This window comes from Mus musculus, chromosome 8 (genome assembly GCF_000001635.26).
Source record: "Mus musculus strain C57BL/6J chromosome 8, GRCm38.p6 C57BL/6J".
Classification (NCBI taxonomy): Eukaryota; Metazoa; Chordata; class Mammalia; order Rodentia; family Muridae; genus Mus; species Mus musculus.
The window spans coordinates 117,777,206-117,805,150 of NC_000074.6; the positions used below are offsets into that span (position 1 = coordinate 117,777,206).

Here is a 27,945-nt window from a genome sequence, read left to right on the forward strand (position 1 = left end):
GAACACAATGAAGAGGAAATGAAAACAAGCCCTGTTAAAGACTTCAAGGCAGCATGAACCAGCGTGTTACATCACAGAACCTACGTGTTACACGGCGGTCAGTGTTGCCCAGAGCTTGAGATGAGAGACCACACTCTCCCCAGAATAAGGGTGCAGAGAGGCTAAAGGACAGCACCGAGGATGTCACCTACCCCGAGTGGTTCCACAGGCCTCTGAAGAAATATTTGTGCTGAGAGAAATGTTCAGAAGGAATTGAATGTACCCATTTCTCATAGAGTCTTAAATTTGAAATAATATTTATACACATTAGATAGATACACCTTAAGCATACAATTCAAAGAGCTTTTTGTAAATTTTTTTTTGGGGGGGGACAGTATCTCACTTACCCTGGGCTAGTCTCAAACTCACTATTTAGCTAAGAATGGCCTTGGACTTATCTGACCCTTCGGTCTCTACCTCCAAATGCTAGGATATAGGAATGCATTACCGCCCCCAGTCATGATTTCTTTAAATACACCCGTAAGTGTTTTTATTCAGTTTTTTAATAGGAGCACTTGGGAACTGAAGGAAGGAAGACCAGTGGTTCAGGATCAATCTGAGCTACAGAGTGAGTTTGAGGCTAGCCTCGGCTACTTGAGGCGGTGTCTCAAATGATAATGCCCACAAACAACCCAAGACAGCAAAATAAGAAAAAAAAATTAACTGCAGATTTCTCTGTAGCCAGGAATGGCGGTGCACATGTCTAATCTCTGCCTTTAAAGGCAGAAGCATGAAAAATACAAGTTTGAGACCAGCCTGGGCCACACAGAGGGATCTTGTCTCAAAAGAACAGTAGCTATAATAAAAGCTAGTCTCTGGAATAAGACAGATTCTTCAGAAATAATTCGCCTTCTCCACGATGCTCCCTTCCACGGTATTTTTCTTTTCCACTCAAATTAATTTTTAATTGTTTAAAGATTTGTTTAATGTGTATGAGTACACTGTAGCTGTCTTCAGACACACCAGAAAAGGGCATCAGATCACATTGTGGATGGCTGTGAGTTCTCAGCCACCATGTAGTTGCTGGGAATTGAACTCAGGACCTTTGGAAGAGCAGTCCGTGCTCTTAACTACTGAGCCATCTATCCAGCCCCTATTTTTTTTTTTAATTAAGATCATTACCCCATTTAACAAAAAATTAGATCATTATCCTGTTTATACTGAATGCATATTTAGACTTTTCCAGTTTTGTAATCAATGTGCATTTAGCTTTTCCAGTTAGTACTGGCTACTCACTGTTGTTTCCTGTGCTGCACAGCGCTGTCTTTGGTTTTTTTTTTGTTTTGTTTTGTTTTTTTTTTTGTTTTTTTTTTCTGATTCTGAGCTTCAGCGTTTCTCACAGAGAGGGCACACACAGTTCTCAGGCTCTGTGATTTGGAAAAACAAAGTTCACCCTAGAGTTCTACATCCAACTGACATGTCCTCACAAGTGACCCCACTTCTAAGATGGGCTTGCTGGCAAGTGCTTGTGCTCCCAGAAGGCTGGGGCAGGGGGAATCATGAGCTCAAGGCCAGGCTGATCTACATAGTGAGAATCTGTCTAAACACTACCACTAACTCCCTCCCCCCACCCAGAAACAAACGCAACAGCAAGAGACCAAGCAATCAACATAGCAACCGGCCAACAGAAACACCAACTTTATTTCTAAATTAGACTCCGAGGTCCCGTTGCTAAGGGACCTCTCTCTTCTGGGAGTCCTCAGAAGCATGTTTGATGTTTGCTCTCAACTCTAGCCAAGTCCTCCTGCTGGTCATCGGTACATTTTGTCTGCTGCTTTCAAATTGGCCCACATCTAACCTTGGGGATAACTATTCACAGGCTCAGTTCGCCACTTGTGAGCAGGCAAGGTCACACACACACACACACACACACACACACACACACACACACACTCAGAGAGAACACTCAGCAGGTGTGAGGCCTTAAGGGATGAGAGCTTTGGAGAGAAGCTCTCGGGACTGCAGTGTGTGGAGTGAAGGAGCTCCTGGATGTGGCTCCAAGGGCACGGCCAGACCATCTGGAGTCCACTGTCAACGTCACGGAAATCCAGAGAAACATTTTCAGGGAAGAAAGGGCACAGAGGATTTCCAGACTTATAAAGTGACTTGGTGTTTGCTGCTGGCTGTCCCATTCTCTTTACTTCTCCTGCATCTTTGAATTCCTAATCTTGCTTCATATGTATCCGCCTGTTTCCACGGCCTCCGGGCATTTACATTTGGAAGATGCTTCCCACAATACAAATCAAAGCTTCCATCGTTAGCCTGCAGACACTGAGAGAGCACACAGAGCACTGGTTTTCACCCTGAGTTATAAATTGTATGAGTCATACATAGCAAGCAAAGAATTTGCATTAGGTTTGCGCCAACTTCCGTTAAGTTAAAACACACCAACTAATTATTCAAGGAGTATACTTGCAAGGAACAGAGAAAAGAATAGAGACTCACAGTTGAGCAGAGCCTTAAGAGAGACAGATACCAGCCAGTCACAACAACAAGGAGCCCTGACCTTAAGGCCTTAAGTGTCCTTTAATCTGTGAAGTAATGGCATTTAGGAGATGATCCAACACTGCTTGGATATTGTAAGATTTAGGTATGGTTACTGTAAATAATATCTTAACAGCTCTCATCGGTTAGACACAGGCTTAAAATATATGTATGATGTAAGCTGTTGGATTACAAATGACACAAGTGGGTAGTGGGTAGGTGACTGAGGTAAAGAGATGGCTGTGAGTGGGTAAGTTCTGAACTAGAAAATTGGGTGTGTGAAAATTTATATTAGGGCATCTGTTCTTTATAGAGTTGAGACGAACCACCATAAAAAATATCCTTGGAAGAAATTTAAAGCACTTTTAAAAAGAGATATGAATTTAATCAATATGAATGCTCAGATGAAATATAAAGAATGTTGCTTCTTTCCAGTGAGTCTTTTTATCTGACTTTTAAAATTAATTTTTAACATTAGCATGCAAAGTACTGAGTTTTGTCTTGACATTTTCATATATATCATTACCAGTGACGCTTTTCTTGATTTCCTGTGTTCACTATCTACTGATACCCCCTTCATTCACCCAACCTTTCATCCAACTGGTCACCATCCATCTACCATTTGTCTGTTGACCCACTATCTGTCCACCAGCCCATCTGTCCACCATTCATGTGTTTGATGTCCATCTGTCCATCTGTCTGTCCATCTATCCATCCATCCATCTACCCATGTACTCAGCATATACTACCCATCTGTCTATATATCCATCACCAGCAACCCATCTGTTCTTCATCCACCTACCACCTATCCATCTATTCAACCATCCATCCATTATCCATCTGACAATCCACCTACCTGATCATTGATCCACTCACCTATCCTATCACCATTCCATTTGATTAGCCATCCACTTTCCAGTCAACCTACCCACTCCTGCACACTTTCATCTAATTATTCATCTATACTGCCTTGTCTTTCCATAAATTAGCAATAAAGATGGTTACAATACTTGGCCCAGATTTGCTGTGTTAACTTGCGTCACTCCTACTAAAGAGGGCGTGCAGACGAGGATTCCAATCCTGGCAGCTTACTCTGAGGCTGATGGGAAGACCTAGAAGGGAGCAAGGAGGAAAAACTGTCAAGAAGTTGCCTCAGTGAGACAGCACCAATTGCTGCAGCAGCTTTAACGAAATGAAACCTGTTAAACACACGCATCTCAAAACTGTCCCAACTGGGTGGCCATGGCTGTTTTGATGCACCTTGCAGTCAGTGGCTGGTTGAGCACTGTTCTGAGACGCTGTTTCTGGCGCTTCTAGTTTTTCTTTCAAAGAATGAGATTCCTTCCTGTAGTTACAGAACTTGAAAGACAGAGGCAGGAGAGAAGGAGTGTAAGGCCATCTTGGGTATACAATGATTATAATCTAATCTGGGCTGCAAAAAAAAAAAGTATTTACTTTAATGAAGAGGGCATTAACTTATATTCAAATTTTTATATATAAGAGTTGACTTAATATGAATTAGAATTCTTGGAGTAAGCTAGTTCCGATTCTAACACTTTTAAGTTATTAAAACCAATAATCTTCCAGCATGCATAATTCACACTTAAGAGCAAGCTTTCCCGAGTTTCACAATTACTATTTCCAATCACTTGAATCTATTTAGTAGCTTTCCGAGTTTGCGCTTGCACTATCTTTATTGATGAGGGCTGGTCAGCTCACAGAGACCAGTCATTTCTTGGGTTCTCCCCCACCTCTCTTAGGCACAGATGTGGCAATGGCCCGTTTCTGGTTTCAAAATGATCTGCAGGTGTTGTGGGGGTGTTTCCAAGTCCCATTCTCTCAGCCTTAATTAACCCTCATGCATCTGGCTCAGAATGAAACTAGAAGGTCAGCCTCCTTTTCTTTTGCATTGTGTGTCTTCTCCACTTCCTCCTCTTTTTCCCCCTCCTCCTCTGATTGATATGTGAGACAGTCTCTATTTGTTGTTTGAGATAGGGTCTGTCTGTCTATGTGTCTGTCTGTCTCTCTTCCTCCAGACAAAGCAGAAGAAACACACACACACACACACACACACACAAACACACACACACACAGTGATACAAGAGGCAGAGAGAAAGAGACAGAGAGACACAGAGGATGAGGTGGGTGCCTTCCTTAATCACTTTTCTCTCGTACTTTTTGAGAATCTCTGAATCTGGAGCTTGCTGATGGGTGGGTAGCCTGGCTGCCATCGAGCCTCAGAAATCATGCAGATTCTGCCTCCCGTTGCTGGGGTTACACCTGATTTGCATAAACTCTTGATCAAGTTGTTCCTTTGCCTTTTGCTGGATAGCCTCAGTCACTGCTGTTCCCTTTGCTAGAGATAGCAGGGACAACTTTATGGTGTACATCTGGCTCTTTGGGGATCTGAATATTCAGTTTTCCCAGAGTCCGGGGATGGAGGCTATCATTTGTTGACCAATTCTAAACTCAGCTGCCGCATCCCCACTCTCTGCCTACTGATGGGCTAGCCTGGGACAAACTTTACACTAGCTCCATTGGTACAGTTTGTCCCATCATGACCTTCTCTCTCCTCCACCTCTCAGGGCTCTTGTGTCACAGTGACACCCGAGGAGCTCCAGGAGTCGGAGAAACACAAGCGAAAGCAGTAAGGTGTTTGATGAGATGGTGGGGTCTGCTGAGAGCCTCTCAGGCCTTAGTGTGTAACCCAGGCTGGCCTCTAACTCCTATGACCTCTTAAGGGCTGGGCTACAGGCATGAGCTCCTACGCCTGGCTGTAAACCTTTTAAAGTTAGTGTGTTGTCATTTCTGGCTGTTAAAATTCTTCTCTAATGCCTTAAAGATGCCTGGAATCCGTCTTGTATGGTGTGGTGGGTCTCAGGGCACGCTCCTCCATTTTTTTCTGACAACTTAAGGAGTGGTCTTCCAGCTTCATGCTGGGCCGTGAGGACGTATGTCAACATTCACCCAAGACCCGACATTACAGATGATGCTCCAAGTCTTCATTTTCTCTACTCAGGGGCCTTAGGTGTTATTTAATTTCTTCTTTTAAAAAACAAAACGCACCTTTAATCCCAGCACTCGGGAGGCCAAGGCAGGCGGATTTCTGAGTTCGAGGCCAGCCTGGTCTACAGAGTGAGTTCCAGGACAGCCAGGGCTATATAGAGAAACCCTGTCTTGAACCCCCCCCCAAAAAAAAACCCCAAAATGGAAACAGCTCTTTCTGAAGTTAAACACAACTGGAAGAAGCTATTTGCCATTCTATCTTTTGCTGAAGCTCCTCTGGTCCAGTCTTACCAGAGAGACAGAGCCCTGGGTTCATTTTTGGGAACCTGGCTTGGATGCCTTGCACCCCGGCTTTGCCTAAGAGTTTAATCCAGAGTGCAATGGGGACTCAGCTAGACAGGAACATAAAGCTGAATGGTAATGACTCAGTCACTCAAGAGACTGACTCACAAGATTGAGGACCTGAGCGCCATCCCAGAAGTCAGGTAAGAAGCTGGCTTGATATCGTACACCTGTGATCACCGCAGGCAGGGGTGAGATGGGAGGCAGACGTGGGCGGTTTCATGGCCAGCCAGTCTAGCCTACTTGGTGATGTTCCAGGCTAGCGCCTCTGTCTCAAGTGAAAGATGTACATTGTGTGAGGAGTAAGGTCTATGCCTCCCATGTACATGTGCAGTGTCCCCCAATGTGAACATGTGTGCACACATGCACATACACACACACACATGCACACACATGCACACGCACATGCATGCACACTTAAAAAAAAAAAAGTTAAAAAGAAGGGAATTGTATGTCCCCAAATAGTGATGTCCTGACTTCCTGGGGTAATGCTAACAATGACCCATTATAATGGGACCTTGAGTGGGTGAAGATTTTGAGTTTGTGAATAGACATCCTTGGACACAGAATTACCATAGAAACAGTGAAGGCTGCAGAACCTTTGTGGAACTCAGTACTTACTAAATGAGTTCATAAAGAGAGTCAGGAAAACGGCTTGAAATAGGTTGAGTGATGGAAGGTATTTCTCATTCCATTTGCTATTATCTGTGAAAGCCCCACTTTTTTTTTTTTGCAGGGGATTGCTTGAAGAACTCGGGGTTGGAACTGAATGAAGAGTGAGTCAGGACTCCTGCTTTTGAACCGGGTCATTTTTTTTTCACATACTATGGCCCCAGAACTTGTGATGATAAACGGCGATGAATGTCGAGCGAGTGCTCATTAAGCGACTGTTTTCCCAACTCCCTTTGGTTGCTATAGATGCACGTGCAGCATTTATACTATGGAATCGCTGGTATCAAGAACATCTTTGTCAAAATAGTCACTGGCTGTTCATATGAACGGAACCCACGTCATGGGTAGAAAGTCAGGTTATAAAAAGGTAATAATGAAGGCTCTGGAGGGATGGCTTGATAGCTAAGAGCATTTGCAGGGTGCTTGTGGGGGGACTTGCTTGATTCTCAGCACCCACTTAGATAACCTGTAACCTCGGTTCCAGGGGACCTGATGCATTCTTTTGACCCTCATGAGTACATGCATGCATGTGGTGTGCAGGTATCACACAGGCAATACATGCACACACATGCGTTATTAAAAAAATGAAATAAATAATAAAATGAAAAGTGATCAGCTATAGAAATACATTGTGATTTTTTTAAATTAGGGTCTTCAGAGAGGACAGAGACTCCAAGGAAGACCAGCAGGGTCAATTAACCTGGACCCCTGGGGGCTCCCCGAGTCTGAATCACCAGCCAAAGAGTGAACATGGACTGCTCCTACCCCTACCACATACATACGTAGCAGATGTGCAGCTCAGTCTTCATGTGGGTCCCCCAACAACCGGAGCAGGGACGTTCCCTGAATTTGTTGCTTGCCTATGGATCCCGTTCCCTACCTCAGTAAGAGAGGATGCACCTAGCCCCGCAGTGACCAATGTGCAGGGGTCGGGGGCTGGGGTGGGGTAATACTCTGGAGGGCTCCCCCTTCTCAGAGAAGCGGGGGAGCATGGGGGAAGAGCTTCAAGAACTGGCAGGAGAGGGGGGGCTGATAATAGGATGTTAAGTGAATAAATAAATTAATTTAAAAAAATTGGGGGTCTCATGAGACTGAGCTGTTTTGGAACTGTTTCCTAAGAATATAGCATGAAAGGAGCTTGGGCTTTTTGGTCATGGTTGTGGTCCTAATCCTCTGCCTTAGGTGCTGTTTGGGAGCGGGGGCACCCAGTGTCTTGCTGCCTCTACTTCTTCCTCTCATACCAGTCAGTGCCCTGCTCAGTGGTCAGTGCCCTGCTCAGTGGTAGACCTAAGCAAGTGATGAAGACTCGAGATGCCCCTGGCACTCAACACTACATCTCTTTTCCTTCGTCGCCACAGTAGGCTGCTCTTGGTCTCAGGGAACCCTTATGACAGCCGCTGCTCTCCTCCAGGTAGCGTCTTAGCCCTGGTATCATCTGCTTCCCTTGTGGTTATTCGAGAGAGGGAGCTTGGCTACCCAAGCATGGCTCCATGTACCATCTCTTTGTGTAGCATGGAGTTTCCGTTTCTATGGACTCAGAAGCTAGCCCGCGGTTAAAACCAGCCTGCTGTGTTACCCAGGATTTAGAGGGTCAGAACCAATGGATGAATACAGACCAAAAGAGGATTTATTAGATTGGGTTGCATGGGTTGGGGGTCTCGGTAGTTCCTCAGTGGTGATCTGGAAAACTTATAGCTGCTGCTTAGCCAGTGAGGTTGGATGTGACCGAGGGAGAGACATCGGCCTTCTCCCTTTCCCAAATGTTCTTTGATGGAGTGTCTCACCCAGTGGGAAGTCAGTGCCTAGAGGGCTGCATGAATGTCACAGTACCTGGCAAACTAGATTTTACATCCTTTAGCTAATAGCTTTCAGGGTTCTTCCCCAAGACCTGGCACAGCCAAAGATTCCCATTACCTGGTATCTCACGATCCAATTACTTGCACGGGTCTATAGAGGCGAGCTCAGATGGCTGCATTTTAGTTAGAGATAAGTCTGCAGAATTAGAGGGTGGAAGGGATGTGAAAGTCCTGAAAGTATTATAAAGCAGGGTGTGGCCACACACACCTGAAATCCGAGCACTTAGGAGACTCCTCCGGGACCAGCAGGAAGAGTTCGAGGCCAGCATGGATTACATAGTGAGTTTTGACCTCGTCAAAACAAAACCTCAAAGCACAAGCCTTTGACCCAAGCTGCTGCTGGCACAAGAGACCACCCACCGACCTACCATAAGCAAGTCAGGCAGCCAGTGTGCTATGCATCTCTGGCTTGCAGGAAGCCAGGCTGTTACCTCTACTGATAACCTTGACAGTAAGCAATAGCTTTTAAAAATATATTAGTTTTTAAAAATAACCAAATAGGTTTCATTATGGCACCTGTATACACATGTGGTTCAAGATGGTCTTCCTATGTGCTGACCCTTCATGTGACCCCTCCTATGCTGACTCCTCCTATTGGTCACCCACACCCCCAATGTTTCAGTGTCACGTGTTTTCTTCGTACTCCTTCACCCACAATCCTTTTCGCCTCCCAGTTTCATGACTTACACACATACTTAAAAACCTGTAATCTGCATAAGACAAAAAAGTGTGAAGTACGTCTTTCTGAGCCTGACTTATTTTAACACACTTTCAGCTGTCCCATTTTCCTGTAAATGAGATGACTTCGTTTCTTTAAATTTTTATTAAATTTATATTATTCACTTTACATCTTAATGTCAGCAGACCCTCTTCACAGTACCCTCTCATGCAGATCCTCCCCCCATTCCTCACTCCTTTGATAAGGAGTCTTTTTCTAGGTATCATCCCCTCCCCCACTCAGATGAGCCGCGTGGTCTTCATTCAGGTCCCATAACAGAACTGCGGGTAGGGGATGGTATGCCTGAACCTGTTGCCTGCCTGTGGAGTTCCCCTAACAGGGCTGACTTGTCTGGCCTCAGTGGGAGAGAATGCACATAGTCCTGGAGTGACTCAATGTGCCAGGGGTGGGGGTGGGGTAGTGACTTCATTTCCTTAAAGTTGGGTAAAATTCCTTCCTTTCTATACACTACATTTTCTTTACTCATCTGTCTGATGAACACCCACATCAATTCCATTTCTTAGCTATTATGAACATGCCGCCACAGACACAAAGCCAAACTCTGCAGATACATCTTTGATCTACTATTAAAACAATGCATAGCCAATACTTGAGAATGTGTTCCACGTCCTTAGCCATCAGGAAAACTGCAAATTAAAACTCCGAGATTCCATCTCAAGGCAGCTGGAATGGCCATGGTCTAGAAAATAAGTAACAACAAGTGCTGGAGACGACATGGGGAACAGAGAAACCTTGTTCATTGCCAGTGGGAGTGTAAACTGGCATAGTTACTAGAGCAATCAGCATGGGGGTTGCTCATAAACTAAAACCAGAATTACTGGCCTGGAGAGATGGCTCAGAGGTTAGGAGCACTGACTGCACTTCCAGAGGTCTTGAGTTCAATTCCCAGCAACCACATCGTGGCTTCCAACCATCTGGGAATCCAATGCCCTCTTCTGGTGTGTTTGAAGACAGCCACAGTGTACTCATATACATAAAATAAAAAATTCTATGAAGAAGAAAAAAAACAACCCAGCATAACTGCGTGACCCAGCTACACACTAGTTTTGCAACAGTAGGTCACGTGGACCAGGTGCGGCATAGCTTCCAGGTTCTCTCATCTTTGCCCCTGCCACCAACGTCAAACATGTGCTTCAAATCATTTGCACAGGGTGTTCCCTTGAAACTTCCTCATGCCAAGCAGCTCCAAGCAGGGCATAGCTGTGCCTTCACCCCTTACGTGCTACCGTGTTTCCGATCCTCGGCCTGCCTTCGAGAGGCTCTGCCAAGTTCTGCCCAAGAAGCTTTTGTTTCGTGGCTTGGATGGTTTGTATTTGCACAGCCCTGTCTTAGATAGGCTTGGTAGGCTGTAGGCTTCATTTATTAAACACGTATTTATGCCAGGTGTGAACACACCTATAATCTCAGCCCTTAGGAGGTCCAGGCAGGATTGTCCGGTAACAATAAACACTGGGCTAACATATTAATGCCTGTTGACTGGATGGCCAAGCCGATCTTTCTATCTTCATAGTGTTTACCCCTGGCCCATGTTTGAAACTTTCAGTGTTCCTCTTCCCCTTTTAAACAGAGCCTCGCTGTGTAGCCCGCGTTGACCCGGTACTTGCTATTTGACCTAGGCTGGCATTGAACTCGTAATCCTGCTTTTGTCTCCTGAGTGCTGGCATTACCAGACACGCATCGCCTGGACCAATAGCTTTGTGAGGTTGTCCTGTGAATGACGATCTTCACAAGGGAAGCGGAGTCCAAAGAGATGACCAACATGTGATGTTCATATACCATTTGGACTGAAAATTTGGGGAGGGCTGACAAATGGGGCAGTGAAGAGCTAGGGTAGGGCAGTATGGAGTCCGGTGACATCCTATGGGGAGGCTAGGTAGTCATGGTCATGGGATGTCACTGAGTGGATGAGCGAAATGGCGGCCATGCTTTCAGCTGAACTTCTGATCTGTTGACAAGTCCATGGCAGTTGGTGCTCCTCACCAGGATCTGGGATGACAAAGGTTTATGTCAGGGACACTACAGCCCCAATTCCCATCCTCTGGTGACTGAGGCTAATTGCTGGCATTGTCATAGAAGGGACATTCTTGCCCAAACATTTTCTTTATTTTGTTTTGTTTTGTTTTTTCGAGACAGTTTCTCAGTGTAGCCCTGGCTGTCCTGGAACCCACTCTGTAGACCAGGCTGGCCTTGAACTCAGAAATCCACCTGCCTCTGTCTCCCAAGTGCTGGGATTAAAGGCGTGCGCCACCACTGCCTGTCTTGCCCAAACATTCTTTATGTAGAAAGGCGAGTCAAATGACCCCTTTAAAGAGTTGCGGGTCCTCAAGCAATTTCTGCTTTGAAATAATCAATAGAGCAATTTAGCATATTTTATGATAGTTCCTTTGACATCCTTACTTTAACAGGAAATGCAAAATAAAGAACTGGGCACTTTAGACTTTAGTGCTAAAGGAGAAAAAAGAAAAAAGAAAAAGAGCCGGGCAGTGGTGGCATGCCTTTAATCCCAGCACTTGGGAGGCAGGCGAATTTCTGAGTTCGAGGCCAGCCTGGTCTACAAAGTGAGTTCCAGGCTGCCAGGACTACGCAGAGAAACCATCTCAAAAAACAAAAACAAAACAAAACAAAAAAACAAAAACAAAAAACAAAAAAAACAAAAAAAAAAGAAAAAGAAAAAAGAATGTGCGTGAGGCTGGGAGAAGGTGGGGCTAAGTCCACAGCAGAGAGTCCAGGGTGATCCAGGTGTTGTAGATAGAGGGAGATGGGAACCAGGGGCGCGTGGGTCTATCTTTCTCTCCCGGCATCTATCTGCTAGGTGAAGAAGGCAGAACCCTGGACAGACAGAACCCTGGATAAGCAGAACCCAGTCTGATATGGAGTGAATGCTTAGAGTACAAAGGGGCTGGAAGGAGAGGCGGCCTTCCTCAGGAGTTTTAAGCTCTACTCTTAAGCCGCAGGCCTTCCCCAGTGATCCTTAAGGAGACAATCCTAGTTTGTTCATACTGGTTTATTGGATGGTGGATGTGAACGCATACATTTATTCGGGGTGAACCAGGGATTAAATAGCTTTTTCGGGAAGAAATGGCCAGGAAGGGAAGCTCATTGGCTAAATGCTAAGGCTATGGGGATATCTCGTTAGCATGGAGAACTCCAGGTGTTTGTGCTACATGACCCAGTGTCCATGGGAACGACTTCACTCCTGTCCGTCTCAATTCTGAGGTTTCCAGGGTTTGAGCTCATTCAACCTTACCATGTCTTGGTCTGTCTGGGAACAAGGTCCTGCATGCCCTACAGAAGAACTGGAAGGTGTCCTGCCAGCTGCCACCCCCTAGAGGAGGGTGGAAACCTGGATGTTTCACAGCAGAAACTCTTAATATTGGACGAGATGCCACTATTCAGTCAAACCCACTGTCTTGGTGTCAAATGGGGTGCGGTGGGCCATGATAGCAGGCAGATGTCATCAGAGTGGGAAGTGGACACCTAGCAGTACTGCAACAAGCACTTGAAACAGCTGACTCTGAAAAAATAATCAGGCTTCTGCCCACCTCTGTAGAGACGAACGGAGCCTTCAGTGTCATCTACCTGTCTCGTCTCATTCCTGTTAAAGCTGAAGGCACAAAGGTTAAGTCGTTATCTTAAACTGACGAATCACCTTAGCTCTCCAGAGGTAAAAAAACAAAAACAAACAAAAACAAACAAACAAACAAAAAAAAGCCCAAAAAACCCAAGACAGTCTGGTCCTCACCCAAAATGGGCTCCATCCTCCATGACAGCAAGGCTGCCCCTTGGAACAGACGCGATCTCATTGTAAATGGGTAGAAGGGTCCAGTGACCCCCACAGGGTCTTTGAGGTACTTTAGGCTAAAGTGGCAAGAATTGGGGCAGGGCAAGAGGTCTGCAGAGTTAGGCAGTCTGAGCCGAATCTGGTTCTTCAAGGTGAGCCAGAGTTCTTGCTGTCCTCATGTCCCCTTTATCTGCTCCCTTCTCAATGTGGACACTGAACCAATCACTTTTTTTTTTTTAACCATTTCTTCTCTTTAGTTGGTGCGCTGGGGTGAGCTACCAGAGCCCTTCTCTGAAGGGATGCCATAGGCTGTTTTGGTAGGGTGGACAAAGAAATAGGGACCAAAGCAGCTGCATGAGGAAGATTCGTCCCGTTTCATCCGGCCTTCCCTCCCATCTCTACTGAGGTATTTCAGAAAGAAGCTGGCTGGCATCGGAGGAATGAGGTTGCTCAGCTCCAAGTGAATGCCAGAGGCCAGGTATGACTGGATGCCTGTATCTATGGGCTCAGTATCTGTGATCCAAATATTCAGGGAAGGGAAGGCTTGAGTGTGGTGGCCCCCACTTTTAATCCCAGCACTGGGGAGGAAGGGGCAGGCAGATCTTTGTGAGTATGAAGATAGCCTGGTTTCAATAGCAAGTTCCAAGCCAGCCATAGTAGGACCCTGTCTCAAAATGAACACTTTGGGGAAGAAGTTGTAGGGATGTTGAAGGTGCCGACTTTCTTGTATACCCCAAACACCACAGCGTAAACACAAGGATGCCGTCTACATCTGTGTACGAGTCGGCACTGTTTCTAATCTGGGGGTGGGGCCCTTACTGTATCTTAGGTGCTTACATAGTCTCAGATGTGGTACCCTCCAGAATTCCTACAACAGCAGCTTTCCCCCTACCAAAATATGACGGTAAAGAGAGGGCAATTTTGAACTTGAGAAGACAGAGCTTATATCTGTTATAGACCACCTGAGTTCCTCAGCTGACACACAAAATGTTTTAACCCTAACCCAACCCACTGCTACGAGAGTCATCTTTCTACTTAGTGAACGGCAAATGTCTGTGGTACACAAAGTTATCTTCAAAGTGAGCAGGCTCCCAGCTGGTCTAGGGCAAGTGTTTAGGTGATCCACGTTATCTCTTTGGGCACAGGGCTACCTGAGCATCAGTCACTGGAGAGCAAGGTTAGCATACAACCCACAGAGCTGGGGTCCCATGACTGGAGTCTACAGAGATCCACACAAAGGGATGCCATTCACTTATCACTGATGACAAAACTAAATGATATCAACGACTGTCAGAATCTCTGGACAGACAGGAAGCCCATGTGCTAGGTAGGGTTTAGTCAGTGCTAAATTCTATCGGGCTGTACCCTACGAAACTGGTTATTGTACTTGACTGACAGAAGGAAACCTTCTATGGTTCAACCTTAGATATTAGTATATTCTCAGTTCATAGCTAGTCTTTATAAGTTATTATTTGCATAAGGCTGTACTACTGAGGAAGACTAAAATTACTTCAAAGTGTAAGAAAACAGAAAAGTATAAGTTTATTAATAGAACATTAGAAAAATGACCCAGATGACTGTTTAAAATACACAAACCCCACACTACTCAACACGACAAAGGCCCGAGAGCCATGTCTGTTCCTGACAAATCACTTCTGGAAAGTTCTCAAAGATGTGACTCCAAAGTGAACTGGAGAGACATGATCCAAAAAAATATAAATATAAATATAAGGGCAGTTAAACAAAGGCAATAATTAGTTTACAATTGTCATTCCTGGACAGTAACTGGAGAACGGTGTGCATGTGGCCTGTCTGTGGGTATATACACACAGAATCAGGTCAAAAATCTAGGGAGCGGCCTGTGCCCACATATCTGAAGCCCCTGAGAATGTCATAAAAAGGATGTATAACATCCATTACACATCTGTCTCAAGAACAGCACATCTCCAAACTTATGCATTTCTTTAGAGGGAAACGGTGCTTTAACCAGTACCGACGACAGGAGGATGAGTTCCGACCATGCTGTGCTCACAGCCATCCCCTGTATCGGAGGCATCCATTTTAGTCTTGGGGCTTTAAGAACATTTTCTTAGGTTTTATGGCTTTTATAGTTCCATTTTCATCTTCTTCGTAATTGGCTCGGTCCCTTTTCTTGACAAACTTTTTTCCAATTGTTCCCACCAAAGTCTCATATCTGTTAGGAAGATGTATAGCACACATTTAATTTCAAATTAAAAAAAAGAATCAAGGCTTGCCAAAAACATCATGCCAAATGCAACAAGAAAAACAAAATTTATATTGAAAAGAGACTGCAAGGATTAAAAATCTATGCAGCTGGCTAAGGACAATTAAATTCTCTGCTGGTTTTGTTTCTGCATCCCCCAAACAAACTGAGACATATGTGTGTTGTCACCAGAGACAGTGATGGGAAGGAGCCCTCATGGCCAACGTGCCCCAGCAAGAAGCCACTGGGCCATCAGGAGCAAGCACATCCTATGACTGCACACTAGAGTTAAAACTCTGTGGACGTTCCCAGGGCCCCGGGCTCAGTTACCTTCTTGCCATTTCCTCATCAGACACATCGACCTCTACCGTCTCGTCTTCCTCTGCTGCCTCTGCTCGGTTCTTAGAATTCATCTGAAGCATTAACTTCTGAAAGAGACAGCAGCGCTGGCCATCAGGGAGGCAGGGGAGGGGAGGGGTCGGGGTCAAGGCCGCCGTCTTCTGGCAGGGCTTAGTCACAGAGTCCCTTGAGAGAATGGACAAAACTCTGTGCCGCCAGTGCCAGGAGCAGCAGCTCAGGGTCCCAGCGACAGCTGAGCTCCGTGCCGGGTAAGCTGTCATTTACAACACAGACCCTGCCTGTCACTCACAGTAAAGGGAGGCACACAGCTAACCGTGAGACGACACAGGAGAACAACCTTCTCCATTGCCTTTGAACGTATCTTTAAGCCAAATGGAAGGCAGGAGCTGTAGATCCACCCATGGGGGTAGCATGGAGGATGGGGGCGGCCGTCACAGGGTGGAGGTCAGTGGATCTCAGACCATGTCCCCGGGGACTTCTTCACCTCTTTCTTCACACTGTACTAATCAATTACACTTGCCATTTTCTGACAAACCTTTAAGCAGTTGTTTCTTTCTAGCAAGGGGAGGCTGAGGGAGGAAGGCCAGTGAGGAGGCCCTCAGACACTCACAGGACGGATAGAAACCTTAGTCCGGTGACTTGGGCCACTCTCTGAGCTGTTACGCCTGAACCTTCCTATTGAGGCGGCTTTGGGAAACTTGCCCACCAAAACCCCAATCTTCGGCCAACAAATCCACAAACCCCAAATGTCTGTTTCCTTTTGCCTCCCAGACTCCTGCCCAGTTAAAGCTTAGAGGAGGCTGGGGCGGAGAAGATTTGCAGCCAACACGGTTAGTGTGGACGCTGCAAATGTAACACCTTCACTATGTGCACACTCTGTGTCCCTCCACCCCAGAAGTAGCCCCCCCCCAACCAACGCTCCATCTTTAAATAAACTTTGGTGTGGTGGACTTAGGTGACTGTAGTTTTTTCTGAGGCATCCAGAAAAGTGACTGTCATCTGGAGACGTTTTTGCCCATCAGGGGACAGATGACAGTGGCCAGAGAGAGACACTTTTAGTCACCCCAGTTGAGCTGAAGGAAGCAGGTGTGCTGCTGGCATTTAGTGGGTGGGAGCTGAGGCTTGGGGGGAGGTAGCCTGGAGGGCAGAGGCCTCGGGGTAGCCTGGACCATCCTTTAACATCCAGGACAGCCACCATATAGGACAGCCCGAGTGTCACTGCACACATTGAAGAACCATGGCTAATCTGGCACAAGCTGAAGTTGATACCACACATCTGCATGGACCAAGCCCACAGGACGGCTCTCAACATAGGCACCAGGGTTCTTGTACTGTGCTAGAGTGAAGGCCTGCTTTTCTGTGAACCCTAGTCAGGAAAGACAACTGACAGCCCGGTCACAAGGTGAGCATTCATTTTTCAAACACATTTTTGAAGGGATTCATTGGGGGGGGGGAACAATCTATTTACCAGCTTAGATTAAAATCTGTCCATTACAAAGTCAAATGACACCATTCTTAAGTAGCATTTTCCCATTAAGAGAGAGACATTTACAGATGCCGGAGAATAACTTCTCATAATAGCATCGCATGAATAGTCTTGACATTCCTGCAAAAGACCCAGTTGAAACTAACAGTGGCTGCGTCAGGGACTGCACACCGCGCTATATTAAATTACCCACTCAATTCTTCCATAAAACCAGACTGCCACGCTGCAATTTCTTTAAATAGCTATGGCAATATTTCAAGACTTGTTATTTTTTATATAATGAGGAGAAATGGTACCTGGTGGGGAGAGACTGAAGCTCAATTATTGGCAGGAAAAATTCAATTGGAAAAATTTTTTTTCAAATTTGAAGCAATTATATTTAATACCTCAACCTCAGGATTAAACCCCCTGAATGACATCCTTCCGTAGAGAAGATCTTCACACAGGGAGAAGCTCTGCTCCTCTACGATGAAGCTCCTGAGGAGGAGAAGAAACCCGTGTTAGCAGTGCACCTGCTCACAACCAAGTGCAGAGGCGGAGGTCAGGGCTGGGTGGAAATCCATCTGCTGGCTCTCCGGAGGAGCGAGCCAGAGCGCAGTGAGATCTCTACCCAGGGTTAGCAGTAAAAGCTGATCCATCTGGCCAACGGCACCGGGAGACAGAGCCACCACGGCCTTGGGCATGGCTTCCTCCCACCTCTAAATAATTACATCACACAAAGACCCCAGGAATTCTTGATAAACTTGAACTTTTCATGGCTGAAGCAAAAAAACTTGACTCTTGAGTGACCCCCCCCCAGTGCTCATTAAATATTCAGGAGAGGAGAATGGCCATTAGAACGCAGGACGGGGACAGACAGCAGGCCTGGGCGGCTCTCACACAAGGCCCGGCTGGCTATAAACACCAGGCTGAAGCCTTGTCTCCGTGGCTCCTGTGTCAGTGGAGGAGCTTGTGACGCTGGGGGTTGGGCCAGCAGACAAACTGCAGCCGCAAGGGACAGCACAGAAAGCATGGGCACAAATGCTCTCGGGAACAGGCCACAGTACGTCTGACTGCAAGAGCGATTCTTTAGTCTTTGGTTTGGGACCCAAATCCCAGGTCAGCATGTTCTCCAGCAAGCCAGCGACGGCCAGCGACGGCCAGCGAAGGCCAGGCCTCAGACTCCTTTATGGAGTCCTGCTCTGCTTCTGACCAAAAACACTACGCACAGGTGAGTCCAGGGCCTGGGGAGCAGGAAGGAAGGAAAGAATGGACATCCTGGTCCAGACACAGTGCCAGAAAAGAAACCATTTACATCACACAGGGCAACAACACAAACCTTCCGTTCCAGGCACTCAATCAGCACCCATCGTAGCCAACAGGACAAAACCGAACACAAGTGTATCCACGGTGAACTAATGAGAGCAGAGGGCCGTGAGGACTGTGAGGAACTGCCAAGTGGAGCAAGCTCTCCTTTGGGAGCTGGGAGCAGGGAGCAGAGGCTAGCCTTGCTGAACTGGAGAGTCAAACTCAAGTTCAGGACCAGAGAGGGGGCTGATACATGGTCAGGAAGACAGAAAGGGACTTGCTGTGAGCTCTCTCTGACTCTCTGGTGGAATTTTCAGTTATATGGCTCCGGGGGGTGGGGTGGGTGGGGGGGACGACACAGATGCTCCTGGAGGATAGCTCTGGTACAGCAGCTTTTTGTGGCCACTGTAATGGTTCCCTTGGGGTCGGCCGCATGCTGCCGTAAACCTAGGCTCTCACAGCATTAAACCTGTGCCCAAGTCCGGGTTGTTCCAGAGACAAGTGCAGAATCTGTGCTGAAGCAGGACTAGAACTCCCCCAATGACAACTCATCTCATCTTTCCAGCTGGTGCTGTGGCCGGGGCCATGGTATTGGGGTCTTTGCCTCTGTGGTCAGAACCTTCTCTGTGGCCTCTGTTAAAATGTGTTGTTAGTGCGCCAAGGGCCAACGTGGGGGAGGTCTGGTCTCTGGTGAGGCCATGGGAGAGTAGGGCCTGGTGGGAAGTCACCAGGGACACAGCATTTAGGGGGAAAAAAAAAATGCTGTTTCTGTAGTTCACAACAGTGAGCATCATAAAAGCCGGAGTCTGGTCCTGGCCTCTCGCTTCCTGCCTCAAGACGCTCGCTTGTACACAGGGCTGAGCCGATACCAGTGTGAGGCATGCCCCTGAGTCTCCAAAATTCTCCAGCTAAACAAATCTCTCTCCTCCTTCACCCAGCCTCGGGCACTTCATTATAGCAACAAAGCCCAGCCTCGCATGCCAGGAAACACAACTTTTATAGAGTCCACCCAGATAATCCAGGGTAATCGCTTAAAGATCCTGGACTTCATCGTGGCAGTCTGTCATCTCACCCAGAGGTCTGTACGTGTTCAGGAGGTGGAGTCCTGGGTATTGATTAATGGGGGCAGAGGCATTTTTCTAGCCTACTGCACCTGGGAAATGAAGTGTAGCTTGCCGTGTACATTGGGCGGCTCTGGGGGGGCGGGGACAGGGACGGGACGGGGACGGGACGGGACGGGGATGGGGACGGGGCGGGGACAGGACGGGGCATGACACTTGAGTTCTGTCCAGCCCAAGAGAGATCAAGCTGAATCCCGGTGCTATGTGGCAGAAGGGCCCTAACTAGGAGCATGGCTAACTCAGCCAGAGCAGAGATGAGACACTTCAGTGTAACAGACACAGTAAGTGTACGGGCATGACAGGCAACTGTCTAATGGGACAACACTCAACACTTTATTAAGGAAAACAACTAAACTCAGAGTTAGCGACACACACACACACACACACACACACACACCATGCAAAACAGCAGGAAAACATAGTCTTCATCAGCAGAAGAAAAATAAGAGATGATGGAATTAGTTAAAAACTAGTTTAATGATTATAAAGCTACAAGCATGCCGCCTGAGAGTTTCAATGAAAATATAAATGCGAAAGAAACCATCAAGAAGCCTGAATTTTAACTGGAAACTGCAAGAAAGAACCAGATAGGAATTCTATAGCCTAGAAAAAAAACTGTGAAGGAGGAAACTGGTGTGGGCATGACAGGAACGCCAAGACCCCAGTGCTCGGAGGCTGAGTTTGAGGCAAGCTTGGGCTGCAGAGGAAGGTCCTGCTTCCAACAGTCCTGCACCCCCTAAAGAAAACCCATCTGAACTCATCACGCACGTCTTCTGGATAAGAACACTTCGGGCCGGGCAGTGGTGGCACATGTTTTAATCCCAGTACTTGGGAGGCAGAGGCAGGCAGATTTTTGAGTTCACAGCCAGCCTGGTCTACAGAGTGAGTTCCAGGACAGCCAAGGCTATACAGAGAAACCCTGTCTCAAAAAACAAAAAACAACAACAAAAAAACTTTTGGACCCCAGATGACTTCACTGGTGAGATCTGATCAACAGTGGAGAAGAAACAATGGAATCGTGTCAATTTTATGCAAACCAGGAAAAGAAAGGAGTTACGGACACTCAGCAACGGGCCCTGTGGCCCAAGTCAACCGCATTACCGACGAGGCACAGGCTACACTGGCTATGAATATAGTCACAGGTTATTAACAAAAATTCTGGAACTGAACTGGAAAAATAAGACTAAACAGGCTATTATGTCCAAGCCACTGCACAGTGCTCCATCGCTGCAATCTCAGCACTCAGAAGGCCCAGGAGGACCGGGACATAATTTATTTTGATGCAAAATTTTGTTAAGTACAAGGATTAGACCCAGTCCCTCTTAACTGTTATTTTAATCTGACCTGAGATGTTTAAGCCTTTTACTTTGTAAGGAACAGATTTAAGAGGGTGGTTTTCAGGTGACAGACAATCTAAAGCCAGGTGCAGAACTATAGTCTTTTAAGTTAGGATGGAAGACAGTGTTCAAAATGTTGGACTGGACATTGGGTCTATCTTATACCATATAATTTACAAAAATGGTAGTAGTTGCGCTTAATTTATATTTTGAGAAATTTATATTTTTTAAATTAAACAGAAAGGGTGAAATGTTGCAGGATTTTCCCTGTCCAATCACATTAGGACAGTGGGAAGCCTGTGATTGGACAGGAGAAGGGAGGTGGAGCTATGAGTTGGGGAGATACAGAGGTCTCAGGAGGAGAAGCCAACATGGAGGCAGAGGGACTGTCAGGAGGAGAAGCCAAAATGGAGGCAGAGGGACTGGAAGAAGATCCTGATCCCGTGTGGTTTTAAACAGCCACAGGTAGCTAAGATTTTCACAAGGTTAGAATAACTGGGGTAAAGGCTTTATCATTATCAGTTGGCTCTGAAAGTATTGTAATTGGCTTCTTGTAAATTGTGATTTCTATTGTTATATAAATCTGATTAGGTAATTAAGCTTTAAGAGTCATGATTTGCTGGGTGGTAGTGGCGCACGCCTTTAATCCCAGCACTTGGGAGGCAGAAGCAGGCGGATTACTGAGTTCGAGGCCAGCCTGGTCTACAAAGTGAGTGCCAGGACACTCACAGAGTGTCCCTGTGTACACAGAGAAACCCTGTCTTGAAAAAAACCAAAAAACCCCAAAACAACAACAACAACAACAACAAAGTCTTGATTCTACCTGGTAATTAGGTGGGGTGTGCGGAGCATTGAGTGGAAGTGAGAAGAACTGGGCTGGGGGAGGGGAGGTGTATTCTAGAGATGGCCCGGCTGGAGCCCTGTGGCCTCAAGGGGCCAGAGAGACATGAGCTCACGTGGCGCAGGGGCCAACTCCAGAGAGTTGGAGGCTGCAGGAGCGTGGCCTGGCCCCCGCTGAGAGTTTGTCTTAATATTTCCCGCAACACTCCTCATCTGTATTAGCCTCCCCCACCTTCCCCTCCCCCATGAACCCCAGTCACCTACTCCTTCTCCTTCAACTCCGGCAAATCCAGGTACCAGTGCTCGTCGCTGATCATCTTCCGCTCCTCCTCTTCTAGCTGTTTCTTGGTTTCCGAGTCCAGGCCTCTTTGCATGAACTGTTAAGACAGGAGCAAGCCCGTGTCAGTGCCCTGGCTCATGGGTGGCCAGCCATAGGTACCAGGGCACCCGGCAGACAAACGACTCCCTGAGTACCAGTGACCCTTGGATTAGTGACCCTGTGGTTCAAAGTACAGGTGCCTCACACGGCCCCTTACATTCTTGGTGGCAAAACCTGACTAACTGCCTCCTATCTTCAATTTCGCCTTAGCGGATACATGAAGGCACACAGTCAGTCAGTCACCCACATCTACACTGGACAGAGGATAAGAACATGGCTGTGAACCAAGCATGTCTAGGGTTCGGAAGACCTCAGAACACACTCTAAAACTAGCAATTTCACCTCCCTCAAAACTGAGGGTTCAGAGCAGACTCTGGGAAACTATAGCTCTCCAGCTCCATCAGTAACTGTCTAGGGTTTTTTGTTTGTTTGCTTGTTTATTTCTTAAGGTTTCCCAGATAGGATTTCACTGTGTAGCCCTGTCTGTCCTGGAACTCAGGATGTAGACCAGGTTGGCCTTGAACGCAAGAGATCCACCTGCCTCACAGGCCTCTTCAGTGCTGGGATTAATGAAGCATTGCTGTATGATGTTTTCTATAAACTTGGGTTTTTCCTCTGGGCCCCAAGCTCCCATAAATAACAACTCTGAGACTCAAATATATTTACAAATACCTAGGCCAGATAGCATCCCAGCTCAGCTTGCACTCAAAGCTCATGGGGGAATGCTCACTCCCCGGCCCTCGACACAGCACCCGTTTATGCCTTCCTTCCTTTTCTTGGAAACACGTTCTCTAAGAGAGTTTTCATTTCACCATAAGCACTGACAGACCACAACTTCACATGGTGAGGCTTAATGAATCAAATCACCTTTAAGATGGTGGGGATCTGCTACCACCCATTAGAAACACTACTAGGAATGCTGTTTCCTGGGCTAGCCATATGTAAGAGGAGACTCTATTAGGCTGCTGGGGCACAGTGGGCCACAGCTCCCAGACAGCTACACCATCCTGGGGTAAGCTACTGAAACTCTATAGTGTACTGTGTAGCTAAACTATACCGCTTGGTAGGTAGGACAGCTCTGTTAAACACATGTTTATAATACTGTTGAGTCAGGCGTTGTAATCAAGCTCCCCGTGTGTTAGAGACAGGTGCTACAGGCTAATCATTACAAGCAGAAGCTCTGGGGCCAGATGACCAGTCTTTTCAGCTGTTACTTCTGTCTCAGATACCTCAGGTGTCAGAGATGACAACTGTAACTCCTTCAAATGTTACTATGTGAATTAAGTGGTTCAGTATATACACGGAGAACAATGCCGGAATATTGGGAGGACCGTGAATACGTTCTATTAGTATTATTTAAGCTTCAAGAGTTAGCTTTTCCCTGTCTTAACTCCTGTGTTCATCCGCTTTTAACCCCTTTTAAATTGTGGTTAAGCTGCTTCTGTTTTAATGATGTCTGAGACAGGGTCTCATATCCAGCTCAGGCTGGCCACAAATTAAGCTCCTGCCTCCACCTCCCAAGTGCTGGGATTACAAATGTGTGCCATCAAAGCCACTTCAGCTGGCTCAACTTCAAATTTAAAAATCATGGGCTGGGGAAGTTGGCTCAGTGGCTAAGAGCACCCTTGACTCTTGCCTAAGTCCTGGTACTCATACCTGCTGACTTAAAACTCCAGTTTCAGGGGCTCCAACACTCTCTTCTGGCCTTCGCAGGCACCTGAACACACATGGTATATATACAGCTATGCATGCACACACACAAAGGGAAACTCATTTTGTTTAAAAGTTAGTGGAGAACTCATTTCACCCCACTAACATTTTCTCCATTCCCACCACGAAGACAACCTTCACCCAGAACACAGGAACTTTTTTAGCTCATCCTTTTGGCTGTGAGCTTTCACGTTGTTGGGCTGGGCCTTTCTGATTAACCATCATCCACAGTTCAGTTAAAGTGGCCTTAAAAAAACAATAACTAGCCAGGCGTGGTGGCGCACGCCTTTAATCCCAGCACTTGGGAGAGGCAGAGGCAGGCAAATTTCTGAGTTCGAGGCCAGCCTGGTCTACAGAGTGAGTTCCAGGACAGCCAGGGCTACACAGAGAAACCCTGTCTCGACCCCCCCCCCCCCCAACAAACAAACAAACAAACAAAAAGCAATTAACTCAGAAAACAGTTTCCTCCTGCTCATGAGGCAACAGGAACAAAACTTCAGCCTGGCTTACAATTCCTTGGATGTGTGACCACTAAGATTTCCAGCCTCATTTTATGCTCCTTGTCTTTCAGACGTCCGAGCTACCTTTAGTTCTTTGCAACGTCCCTGATTTTCTCCTTCTTAGCTTCTGGACTCACTTTCCCTCAGTTTAGGACACTACCTGCCATCCCTCACGTTGTTCCTCCTTAGGGACCACTTCTCGCGAGAAGTCTAACTTCCCAGGCGGCCCAGACACTAAAGCCACCACAGCACTCAACTCTGCAGGCTCTGATGAACGTTGTGCAGGCTCCCTCCCCACATCAGGCTAAGCAAAATCTCACCCCTGGTGCCCAAAGGCCCGCAGGCTGAGCGAATGAATGGGGTGCGCTGGCCGCGGCCATCCCGAGCCAGTCTGCCCATCGCTTCGGCCCGAGTCCCACTACGGAACATCTCGGAGCTCAGCAGCCTCCCCGCCCGACAACCCAGCATTCCCGACCTCAGCACCTTCATGCGCAGCAGGTTCTTGGATAACTTAGTCTTGCGCTCCGACGCCATGTTGGACGCACTTGCAGAGGCTTTCCCGCCGCACTGCGCTTGCGCACGGTCAAGAGCGGAGCTAGATAAGACGACGCTCTAGACCCGCCCGGGCCACGTCGCTTACAGGCGTGGCAGAGCTTTAGCTCCGCCCCCGCGCCGTTGCCACGCCCCCGATTAGGCACACCCATCGCGCTGCCCCGCCCTAGTGCTCGGAGCTGCTTCTGGCTTCTCCAGCTCCCGGAGCGCGTCTCTCCGCAAAGAGCTGTGGTAAGAGCTCGGGCCACCGCGGGGCGACTGCGATTCAGGGTCCCAGGGCTAAACTCAGGAAAGGCGGATTAAGGGGAGGACGCTGGAGCTGTAGGCGGGGCCTCCACGACACCCGAGGACTCCCTAACGACCCGGTCTGGAAGTTCCTTGCTGAGGTCCTAGCTGAGGCCGCTGAGGTTGCTGCCAGAGTTTAAAAGTTTTAAAAATACGAATGGTGGCTTTCTATGAAGCGTGTTTTCTAGAACTCTCAGTAGCCCTGAGCCGCTGGTGTCGCTATGCTCTGTCCCAGAGTGAAGGAGGTGGTCACAAACCCAGGCTGCGTGATAGCTGTAGGGCTGCACACAAACCGTGGAAGACTGATGAATATGCATACACCTGTTCGCTGTGCATCTTGGAGCCTGAAGGATTTCCTTCTGGAATGGGAAGAATGGCAGGAACTAGCAAGAGCTGTACGCAAGGCGACAACTTGTGAAGGGGCCAGGGGTGGTTTAATGGGTGAAAACACTTGCTGCCAAGCCCGAGGAGGACATGAGTTTGATCCCCGGGACCCCCGTGATGGAAGGGCAGAATGGACTTCCACAAGTTGTGGTGCCGTACCTCGTAAGTATACGGAAGGACACATCACTGGCATGTAATAAGCAACCCGCTGGAGAAGTGGTAAAGTCGAGATTCATAAAGCATTCCGGATATTAAACGCCCTGCAGGTTTTCTCAGTGGAGTAAATAAAGACATAATGTGTTAAGTGGTTACAGAAACACATTTACTCATAACTGTCAGTGAGACATGGGTGAGCACCAAGGGGCTAAAGACACATTCCCACCCTTTCCTGGAGCTACATTAGAAAGCAGTAAATACCGTGGAAGGAAGAAAATGGCTGCAGCCAGTGACTTTTAGGGTCACTTTAAATTTAATCCAGGGTGGCCCTCTTCAGATCAAAGTGGGAAGGCTTGAAAGTCAAGAAAATATCGTTATATGAAGCCTTGGTGGTAGAATGTACCAAAAATAAAAAATAAAATAAATAAAAATCCTGCTATCTTGTTACCGGACTAACCATATATGGCAGACTTATGTCTCCTTCCATTCAAATACTGAAGTCCTGACCCCCATTATTTCAAAATGTGACTGTGTTTGGAGACAGGGCTTTTCAAGAGACAACCTTTAGGACGAACCCACATCCAGTGTGGCTGGTAGCCTTTCTTCCCCTGTGCTGTAGACGAAACCTACAGCCACACACTAAGCTTACCACTTAGCTAAATCTTCAGCCTCCTGTCATAAGATGAAAACTTCTGAGTGCACCAGAGGTGTGTGTGCTAAAAGAAAGACCATTTACACGCCAAGGAAAGAAGCCCCAGAGAAGCCAAAACTACTACTACCTTGGTCATGACTATAAGAAATACATGTAGCCGACACCCAACACCCCCTCCCACCCCACCCCTGTAGTATTTCATTATGGTGACCATAGAAAAATGAAGTATCATGTAACTATAAGTTACAGTTGTGACAAGAGCTTGCTGACCAAAGATGGCATAGCAAGAGTCCCTGAGCCTCTCTGGCCTGGCAAAGGCAGTGTATCCCAAATGGTATGACATTTAATTGTTTCAATAATCCCTTGTTTTCTTAGCTCCCACCCCTTGTTACCCCTCTGGCTTATGGTGTTGTGTTTTATTTTGATATTCCACCCCACCCTAAATTTTCACTCTAGACACTCCAGTGATGCCCCTCCTATAAAAAGAAAAAGGAGGATTTGTGGGATGTGAAGCTATGCTAAAAGGTTTGGTAAGGTAGAGCAGGTTGAGACCCGGAGACTTGGTGGGCACACACCTGAGACTTAGTCGACTTCCACTCCTGGCCTTGTTTTACATCCTACAAGTTAGCCAAGGACTAGTTAGTCCTCCCAGTCATTCCCAGGGCTGTGTGCTGTAGCTGCAGGTCACCCACTCCCCATTTTGCAAATCTGAAACTCTACCAAGCAAACAGTACACAATCATACCTGCTAATCCACTTCCTAGAATTCTGACCTTGGCTACTGTGTAGGATTTTGAAAGAAGTGCCTGAGGACAGAGGAGAAGAAAAGGTGACTTAATCTCCAGGAAGCTCGAGGGTGTCTGAGTTAACTCTTGAAGGATGAGTCCTTTTGGGTTAAGAAGAGGAAAACATCGTCCTTTGTGGATGTAATAGCATGTGTACAACCATCAACGGCTGGCCAAGCTCCATAACTTCATTCAGACCTCCATTATTTCTAGTCTACTTGAGCACTGGGTTTTGATTTGTTTCCCCGAAACAGGGATGCTATTGTCTCAATTCTTCAGCACTCGTTTGAGAGATAAAGACCAAAGTTTTCAAGCAGTCAACTAAAAACATTCTGTATTTTTATTTGGTGTTGCAAATACTTAAAACGAATACCCAAAAGTCCTACCTCTCCAAATGTAATACATGAGTAGTAATTTAAGACTAATAGTGTAATTGTGGCTTTGAATTGCTCCCCACAGGGAAGATAACTCCTTAATCTTTTGATGGTACTAGATTATAGAACACAGGATAGATGCTCTACTCAATAACATGTTGTGATTAAATACAATAAAGAAATCACTGTTTTGTGGTCAGAAATATCCTAAGTAGGTCTTCACATGGTTCCGAGTCATGTCATGATGAAGTTGGTTGGGATTGTAAAGGCCAACTACTGGATCCATCAAGAAGAGGACTCCTCTCTCCATATTGAGTCCTCCCACCCTTTCTCTCCATGTCTGCAGTACTGACTTCAGAGCTGCTGTGGCAGCACACACCTTCCCCGTGCGGGAGCTGGGGGAGAAGAGTCTGGGGCCTGCAGAGGATGCTCTCATGCAGAGATTGAGGCAGATGGTATATTAAGTCCCACTTGCTACTTTTGCTTGTTTGTTTCCAAGTACCAGTTATGAAGGGGCATACACAAAACAGATTTATTGGGATACCCCGTAGTTCCTAGAGTTGACGAGGGGGCTTAAGAACAAAGGGAAAAAAAA

General features: G+C 46.8%; 1 protein-coding gene across 3 annotated transcripts; it reads right to left on the minus strand.

Moving 5' to 3' along the window:
* Positions 1-14,431: 14,431 nt before the first annotated feature.
* On the minus strand, positions 14,432-24,769 carry Mphosph6 (M phase phosphoprotein 6). 3 transcript variants are annotated; one of them, NM_001357233.1, is made up of 5 exons: positions 24,647-24,769; positions 21,839-21,951; positions 17,382-17,466; positions 15,474-15,571; positions 14,432-15,113 (listed from the first exon to the last, which is right to left on the minus strand). In NM_001357233.1, exons 1-5 carry the CDS (start codon positions 24,695-24,697, stop codon positions 14,981-14,983), a joined length of 480 nt encoding a protein of 159 aa, NP_001344162.1. In that variant the 5' UTR covers positions 24,698-24,769; the 3' UTR covers positions 14,432-14,980. The 3 variants fall into 3 exon arrangements, with proteins under 3 accessions (NP_001344162.1, NP_081034.1, NP_001344161.1); NM_026758.4 differs by having other exon boundaries at positions 17,376-17,466; NM_001357232.1 differs by having other exon boundaries at positions 17,376-17,466; positions 24,639-24,769.
* Positions 24,770-27,945: the final 3,176 nt, after the last annotated feature.